The sequence below is a fragment of the Cyrtonyx montezumae genome, unplaced genomic scaffold (assembly GCF_038088225.1).
Source record: "Cyrtonyx montezumae isolate F1298 unplaced genomic scaffold, pur_monq_1.0 scaffold_6, whole genome shotgun sequence".
NCBI classification, from domain to species: domain Eukaryota; kingdom Metazoa; phylum Chordata; class Aves; order Galliformes; family Odontophoridae; genus Cyrtonyx; species Cyrtonyx montezumae.
Window position 1 is genome coordinate 15,942,649 of NW_027072067.1, and position 9,182 is coordinate 15,951,830.

The following is a 9,182-nucleotide window of genomic DNA, read 5'->3' on the forward strand; positions in this document are numbered from 1 at the left end:
AAAGGAAAGCAAAGCACGTGCAACCTCCAAGAAGAACTTGCACACACAGAACGTAGGCACTGTCACCTTCTGTAATCCTGACATCTGCTTACACTATGAATGCAATCTGCAGTATTTGTAGTCTGCTTTCTTTTTTTCAAACCACGTCTTAATTAAAGACGAAGCAGCAAATAACAGCAATGCGCTGAAACACACACACTGTGTAAATGCTCCTAAGCCTTCCTGAAAGATCACCTCCCTCTGGAAATGCCTACATTTTCTCCTTCTGCCTTGGGAAGAAGGAGGGCAGTGCAAAGAGATGAAGAGCACAGCTGCAGGACGCAGCCACATCTATAGTGCGTGTGAATGTGATTTCAGGTCAGAGCTGCGTTACGAAACTCCGACGCACCTTGCAAGTGACCTACATTGTGGAAGTGAAACCCACTAACCTACAGAACCATCTGAGAGCCCACAAAATAGGTCAGTGGGTTTCCTGGAAGGAAGGATCACACAGACAAAAAGACCTGCACGTAATGGAGAACGCCGAGAGCACGTCCTCTGCCCAACAAACACAGGAGCACTCCTCCAAGCCTGTTTCTCATCCTCCTGCCATATTTCTGTGCAGGCAACGACAACTTTGAATCTTACCAGTGGAAGCCACTGCCTGCCCCTCCAAGTCTGGGAGCAGGGAGGACCAGCACTGCAGCAACAACAGCAAAGCTGTGCAATTCCAGCTCCTAAAGCGGAGTGGACACCTGATTCATAGCCTGCAGCCAACTAGCCTGGAGTTATGGCAGAGCCATCCAAGCACAAAAGCTGGAGCAAGCCAACCAAAATAACTCATCTAGCCCTCAGCACACTGCCTGACACCTTTCATCCCTCAGGGGCTGTGGGTCACACGCATTGTTTGCACAGACCTAATAACTCAGCCCCAATAGAGCTCTGCAGCTCCAAGGGTTGCTGGGAACACGAACATGCAGCACAAGACAGTAAGTCAAGATCTTGCACAAGTCGAAGGTGTCCACAGAGAACTGCTCTTTGTATCCACCTCTTCCTCAGGGCAGCCCTGTATAGAAAAGCTTTTCTATTTCCAGTTCAGACCTGGTTCTATGTGCTCGATGAAGCCACACCAGAGCACAAAACCCACACACCGAACTTGCAGATGCACACCTCTTCCATGGGCAGCTGGCAGGAGCAAGAAACAATTCACTCAATGTCAGGAAGGCATGCAGAGAGTCGCCCTGCATTCTTCTGCCTACAAGCTGTCCATGCGGACCTGCAGAGAAGGAGCCCAGTGTCCCAGGGAGCCCAGCACTAACAGAGCCGCATGCTCTCTCCTCCTACATGCACATGCATGCTTTGACTTGGATTCCTGTCTCCAAAAAAAGCAGCCTATAGAGGAAGGAGAAAATAAATAATACCCACACTGGGTGTTATCAGTGACAGATTAACACACTCAGTGCCACCATTTATCAGTAGAAATTAGGGATAGATCTTTAAACCCTCCCACCTGCAATCATTTAACTCAAACAGGCATTCTGCATGGAAGCTACAATACACTTTGTCCTCACTGAACACACTAACCCTAACCGTAATCTTCAAGAGCAAAAGGAGTAGAAGAAAAGTGAGCCCCAGCAGCTAACACAGCACCCATGGCATTTGACACCTACAACACTTCAGGTACACAAACATGAAGACTATAGTTCAGAGCTATCCCAAGATGCTGCACATCAACAGAGGATCCTCCCTGCGTGGAATGAACCCAGAAGTGCTGCAGCTTGAGAAACAAATCCAGGATCGGGGGAACCAAATCATTAATGCTGGTCCCAAACATCAGCAAAGAGCAAACCAGGACACAGCTCTCACTCCTTCCCAGCTGCCAAGGCACAGGAGCCTGATCCTATGCCAGTTTTGTGCTTGCACCAGGATGACAGATAATAGATGATCTGCAGCTGAAGAGCTTCATCCGCTCAGACAGAGCCTAACAGACCAACTCTAGGCTGGTTAAAACAGCAGCTGAATCTGTACCAGTCAGTTTATAACTGATGCTGGCTGATGCATCTGAGGTCCAACAACTTAAGTCACAAAGTCAAGTGGTGTATCACCAAACCACAGCCTGAGAACTCAGGTCTTGCTGTGAACAATCAGCATTTTCTGCTTGTAAAATGCTAGATTCACAGAAGGCTCCTCCTATTTTTAGCTCCCACACCACTGAGCATTTGCTAAACCTAGTAAAAGTGCTCTTCGCCTACACATTCAGAAAGTAACAGCCAATCCGTTTCAGACAATGCTGGTAAATAAGATACGAGAAAACTGAGGTCTGAAGAACCCCTTGCATGTGAGCAAACATTTACCAAACACGTATCATGAATTCCAGCAACTGAAACGACCGAGGCAGAACTATGCTGTTCTCACCCACTTCCAGCAGTCAGACCATGAGGGGACACATCCTCAGACCCACAAGGTTCTGGACTCACACAGACCCCACCACCACCCTGCTGCCAATGAACTTCAGCCACCAGCAGGACAAGCAGAGGTGACTTCATCACAGGTCTTAACAGCCAATCAGCGAAGCTAATATTCTAGAGCAGAAGCATCAAGTTCCATTCCATGATAGCTTTTTACCAGAAGAGGCAGATACTCGATTTTCATAGAGAATAACCCACATAAAAGGCCAGATATGATGACAAAATAAAGTCCACCCTAATGTGGGTGAAATATTTAACATTAAAGAAGTGAATGAAAACCACTTTGTTTCTAACCTACACCACAGCTACACACCAGTAAGCACTTTTAAAAGAGCAGCCCTGCTAATAGGCAGCAAATAAGCAGGGCATGCTTCAGTTCTGCAGAGGTCGGGATCAGAAGCAATTCCTCATTCCAGGAATAGCAGGGCTATCTGGTGTCTATTCTGGTCAGCCCAGCCCGAGGACAGAGCAGGAAAGCACTTGGCAATGGGGCACAGCAGTGTCTTATATCCTGCAAGGTGTGAGCGCTGCCACTGCAGGTGTGCAAAACAAGCTCCTGGAGAAGTGATGGGGAGTGAAGGCCAGCATCCAGACAAGACAAAATTCACTTTGAAGTTGTACTGAATAGGTTAAAGCTTGTCCTCCATAGAACAGGGATGGCAGAAGAATGAAAACCCAATGACATACACTCCTTGAGTACTCCACAATGAAACGTACACTTGAATCAGCTCATGCTGATCTCCAGACCATGTGCTTTGGGTACACACAGATACTAACAACAAATACACAGAAATGCTTATTACTAAATGCAGGCCTTCCAGAAGACAGACACTGCAACTTGTCTTTTTCATATAAAGTCTTTTTTTTTGTTTTTTAGTTTGCAAGTCAAACATCTCAGTGCTGCTCCCGCATCTTCAGGTGATGATTTCCAGAGCGTTTCTCTGTAATCAAGACACTTTTACAATGGAGGAAACAAAGTTCACACAGTGAAAACACTTATCCTATATCAGACAAATAGGAACACGAGAAGCTTCCACCACCACTGGTGACATGTTTACCAAAAGGAAAACTTCAAAAACAGTAACTCTTTCTGTGAAATACAGTAACATCCCACTCCACTTAAAGACTTAAAGCAAACCCTGTGCAGCCAGGCTTGGAGGAGAGAGGCAGCTCCAAGAAGTGCAGAGGAACACAACAACCCTGAACCAAGAGAGAAAGAATGGGGAAGGGGAGTGAGAGTGTCATGACACCTCACACAGGGATGTACAGCTCCTCTTAACAGGGAACACAAGGCCAAACACAGCCTAACATTCTCAGGAAATCCAAAGTAAACTTTCTTTCCATGTTGAAGTAGTAAAGGGCACTGGAAGGGAACGTGTGTTAGTGGAGCAGAGCTCCCGGCAGCAGTTTAATTCCATCCCTCTGCATTCAGGAGGAGAGGGCCTCCAGCAGAGCAGCCACCCGAGCAGCATGGCACACATGGAAGTGGTGACAGCAGCAGCTCCTGAGCCACTGCACCAATGCAGAAACCTCCAGGAAAGAAAATGATTGCAAAGCCCAGCAAGCACGTTGCCATTACTCATTCCCAAGCTGGCCAATTAAACTGTCACCTCACTGAACTGGATGCTGTAGCACAGAACACAGCTTGCATCTCTGCTGCTGTCCTCACAGAAGTGCTCCACACTCAACATACTTGCTGGAGTACACAGAAGTGAAGTTTAACCATAAAAAGCAAGAACAGAGTTGAGGAAAGTGAATCAGTGACACCCTACATCAAATCCAACACTCAAGTAAGTACTACAGGCTTAGAATGACCTTCGTGCAACCGCTCTGCATTTTTTTTTACTGTTATTAAAGCTCCTTTTCTGAAGTCCAACAGAAAGGGGATAGTTGGAGCTGAGAAAGTCCAACTCACCGAGGCTGCCAGCCCCACTCCCATGCACACCACAGAGATCAGATCAAGCCTGAGAACCCAGACACACAGTAAAAATTAGCTACGGCCTAACTAGTTCTCAGGTAGGAGAATATTCGTCAGCTGAAATTCTACAGCAAAGAACTGATTCTATGGAGGAGGAACAGGTTGTATCAGATCTTCACAGAAATGCTGGGCAGCCTGTAATTTCCCACTAAGATCTGATGAAAACAAGTTGCCTCATTGTATCTATGATGTTCTCCCTCCACTCGAGTTTTTTAGAAAGAGCACTGGCTATGTTTGTGATAAGCGTTATCAAAGTGAGCCTTAGTGATGCAGGGCAGTTTCACATGGAGGTAAGCGTCATCAACTCATCAAATTACAACTCAGAAGTCAAGCTCATCATGCTTCAGGTAATAAATTATCAATCATAACTCACACAGTTTCCTTACATCAGTCATTCACTTAAGAAATTCTGATGAATTTCCCAGCCTTGTTCATCACACACAGAAACAGTCAGCAGTATCACAACAGGGTGCTCTGGCCCCTGTCCTTCCCATCATACAACTGAATGTTGTGAGTGAACTTCATATTTAGTCATAAATGACATAAATATGCAAGAAGGCATGATGGTCCATTGAGTATTTAAAATACTTTCTCAAATTCTACAAACAAAAGCAATTTAGAAAGCAGCAAAAATGAATAGAAAGCTGATGAATTAAATGAATTAAAATTAGAAGCCATTCATAAGTGTCTATAAAAAAACTAAACAGACATACAGCACTGCAGACCCGTGGATCACATCTGCAAGTAAGGCTGTACTTGTTAACGAGAACCATCAATTGCTTTCCCTCTGAAGAGCCCTCTAGAAGACAAAACCTTCTTACTATCTCAACAAACCTTTTGAAATTTCTCACTTAAAAAAAAAAAAGAGGAAAAAAAATAATAAAGCTTTTGCTCTCCAAACAAGCATCAGTATGGTAGCCAAATGAAAACAGCCCAGTATGATACCAGTCACGCTCGATGTGGACTCCTACACCTTGTCAGGACTCCCCTCCTACAAACACTCTGCACATACCCCACGTTGTGCTCTTGATGGCTGCAGGGCTCAGTGTGCTGTAGCAGCACACTTCACACCAAAAGCTGCAGGACCAACGTGTTTTACCTGCATCAAGGTAAAGCCAAGAGAAGAGAAACCCACAGCACTCAAGCATGCTTTGAAGGTTCAGCTGCATGACAAAACAAGATTGAACAAAGCTGGAGAAGAATCAGATCTACGCACGTACAGAGTGCTGCTGTCCCGAGAGCTGCACTGCGTTCAATGACATAAAAGAACTTTACAGTTTGGTATCTCGGCATAGTAGAGCTACCTGTAATCAACGCACAGCAAATACCACATCCTAAGACTGTAACTCAGAGAGCTTTGATGGCCCAAAAGCACTAAAAAACACCACCACTTCAGGCTGCTTAAAGAGCAGGCAAACAGCAACACCGTCATTTCCTCTGCCCATCCCATCAAGACACCCAACTCACGAGAACAGCCTGCCCGTGGCAGCACCCCAACACCCTGCTTCATCCTAAGGAGGAAAAGGACAACGCTTCCCACAGGGCATATCTGACAGACTGCTGCCCTGATGGAGAGGAGTAACATAAACCCAATTTGGGATACGCACATTTACAAAGAGGAAATCAGGAGACTGCTGTACAACAAAACAGAAGAAGAGCACCATGTGCCTGTTTTAGCACCAACTGGTCCTTCCAGAACAAACTTTCTGAACCAGCTAACTGGGAGAGTACAACTGGGGGGGGGGGGGGGTGAGGAGTTAGATTAACCACTCCATGTCAGCTTCACAACCACACAAAGTTACTCAGCAGAAGGCAGTCAGAGAGCTGACAGCTCAAGCACTCCGAAATGCGCTTCATCCCCACCACAGCCAATCCCTTCCAGGTGACAACAGGCAGAGATCAACACCTCAGCGTGGGAGCTGTGCCCTGCTGACATCTCTGGTCCCAGCTGCTGCCCTCCTCACTTCTCAACCCTCAGTTTTTGTCACTCCAGCACAACACACAGGTATGCCTCCCCTCAAATAGCCAGGTGCCCTAAAACACCACCTGAGCACTCCTGGCTGCCTGCAGAGCTTTAAGAGCTCTCTCTCAAAACAGCAACAGAAAAGCAGAGAACTAAAAGATTCAGGTCGCTGCCACAGCCATGGAACAAGCTTCCTGGGGCTAATTAAGCGCTTGAAAGAGAATTTTTAAGAACCACACTATTTCAAATGGGGACAGCTGGAGCATATCGCGGGGGGGGGGGGGGAGGGGGGCACACAACCGGTGTCAGGGAGCAATGAAAACCAACTGCTCAGCATCATCATCCGGAGAGGAGCGGCGTACCTGGTCGAGGTGCCTTTCCGGACATCGCAGATGCTGCATTTGAAGGCTTCAGCACTGTTCCTGAAGGTGCACACGCTACAATCCCAAAAGCCTTCGTCGGCCGCAGGTTTAGCTTGCCTCTTCGGCCTGGAGGAGGGAGAGAGAGAAGTGTTGTGCGTGTGTGTGTGTATGCGTGCGTTTGGGGAGGAGGAGAAAAGCAGCGGGAGGAGGAGGAGGAGGGGGGAGAGAGAGAGAGAGAGAGAGAGAGAGAGAGAGAGAGAGAGAGAGGAGGAGAGAAAGAAAACACACACATTAGGAACCATATTACAGAGCCCCGAAACCCAGCGCTTTCTCCGCTCGCTCCGCGGCGCGACCCGAGCCCGCAGCGCTCCGCTCCCCGGGAGGGCCGCCCCGAGCCCCGGGGCGGGGGCAGCGCTGAGCGGGGGCCGTCTCCCCCCGGCCCTCCTTTTTCGGAGGGGCGGCGTGGCGGAGAGTTGGAAGGCCGGGAGGCGTGTTCGGCGCCCGCCCGCCGCCTCCACCTTGTTAAATCTCCCTTTGTCTGGGAGAAGTGAGTGTGCGGGGCGGGAGTGCGTGTGCGAGCCGAGCCGCCATGGCTGCTGCTCTCACACCAGATCAGCCCGGCACCGGCGGGGAGAGCCGCGCACACTTCTCCTCCTCCTCCACCTCCTCCCCCCCGCTCCGCGCTCCCTCCATCTTAGCCGCCTCCCGCCCCAGTCCCGCACCTGGCGCCGAGGCGAGGCCGGGCCGCCCCTCCCGCACTCCGTCCCTCCATCTTAGGGCGCCCCTCCGCCGCCGCCGCTCCCCCCGCCCCACGCGCCCGCAGCGCGGGGGCCTACCGCCGCCATCCCCGCACACGGCAGCGCCGCGCCGGGCCGGGTCCCCCTCCCTTCCTCCCTCCATCTTAGACGCCGCTCCCCGCCCGCCCCCGCGCCCCCCCCAGCTCACCTGGTCGGGCTCTTCTTGTCGCCCATGACCATGGATCGGGGCCGCCCCTGCCCTGCGCACAAAGAAAGCTGCGAGGGAGGAGGGCGGGCGGAGGGGAGGGGGGGGAGGGAGGGGGGGGGGAAGAGAGGGGGGACGGGGCTGCCTCCGGCCGGCGGGCTCCGGCTGCCGCTCACCCCCGCGCCGCCGCCGCTCCTGCCGCTGCCAGGCTCCGCTCCAGACTAGCAGCGCAGCGCAGCCCGGCTCCCTCCCTCCTCCTCCTCCTCCTCCGCCTCCTCCTCCTCCCCGCGCCGCTCCGGCGGGCGGAGCTCTCCGCCGCTCCGCGGCCAATGGGGGCGGCACTGAGCGGGGAGCGCCCCCGAGCCCTGCCCCGCCGGACCCCCCCCCCCCCGCACCCCGGGACTCTCCGCCCGCCGCCCCCTCGGAGCTCACCGCGACCCTTTCCCTTCCCCCTCGCGGGGCTCCTACGGGAGGGGCGGTCGCAGAGGCCCTGCCCGCCTCGCGGAGGTGCGGGGGACAGCGGCGGAGGAACCGCGGGGCCCCTCCGAGCCCGGGCAGCTTCGCGAGGGCTTCACAAAGTGCCCTCGAGTGTCCGCTTTTCTCCTTGGGTCCCGCGCGCAGACGGCTTTGACTTAAAGTCTTCTGGCAGCGCGGTCGCAGTCCGTCAGCCTCGCGGATCCGGTGCCGATCCGTACATGAGCTCCAACAGAGGCAAAACTCCTGAGTTGGCAATGAGTGGCATTGCCCAAGGCAGCCCCGAGCCCCCGGCCTGCTGTGGTGGTCCGAGGGGACAGCCGCGACAGGCCCTTGTCACACTCCCTGCACATCGAGCTTCCTGAGGGGCGTTGGGGGAAAGGAGGACGGCGATGACCCCCCGGTTTGTGATGGTTCCAGCCATCCGTAGAGCTTAGATCCCTGCAGGAGTGGATGCACAGGACAGCACATTTCTCCCCTTCCCACATCATCACATGAAGAGAAAAGTTGGTTCAGCTCTTTGAGTGCAAGTCCTGCAGGGTGGGTGGCTTTTTCCAGTGTCCTTCCCTCTGTTCCAGAGGTGACAAAGCCCAGGAGCATCTCCTAACGGTGGAGAGCGCACGTCACCGTGGCAAGAAGCACAGTGCAGCAGGGAGCCTGCAAAAACAATTAAAAAAGAAATAAATTGCTGCTTAGGAAGCAAACCAACGTAACGGACTTAAGGATCTGCTCTTACTGCAGCAGGACAGAAGCACAATGCTGCTTCAAGGCTTCAGCCATTCGCGCTCGTCCACAAGCAGTAGGTTTCATCCCACCCCCGCTGCCCACTGAGTCCCCCCTCCCCACGTAAGGGCTGTGCAGAGCCCTCTCCCTGCGAGTTCCCGAGCAGTACAGCAAGAAGCAGATGTACTCTGAGGGCAGAGCTAAGGTTGTGTAATTATCACAAGTAGGAAGTGTCATTTTCCCGTTGCATCTGCTGTTTTCCAAACATTTTTGCTCTTTTAGATGATAGCATC

The 9,182-nt window shown here is 51.7% G+C and overlaps 1 protein-coding gene across 1 annotated transcript in view; it reads right to left on the reverse strand.

Annotated features, from left to right (window-relative positions):
- Nucleotides 1-7,894, reverse strand: part of RYBP (RING1 and YY1 binding protein) — a 30,363-nt gene extending 22,469 nt beyond the window's left edge. The window contains exons 1-3 of the mRNA XM_065749887.1: nt 7,869-7,894; nt 7,696-7,747; nt 6,751-6,876 (exon numbers count right to left, since the gene is read on the reverse strand). Of these exons, the coding sequence (XP_065605959.1) occupies nt 6,751-6,876; nt 7,696-7,727 (158 nt within the window). The 5' untranslated portion in view covers nt 7,728-7,747; nt 7,869-7,894. The remainder of the gene's footprint in view (nt 1-6,750; nt 6,877-7,695; nt 7,748-7,868) is intronic.
- Nucleotides 7,895-9,182: the final 1,288 nt, after the last annotated feature.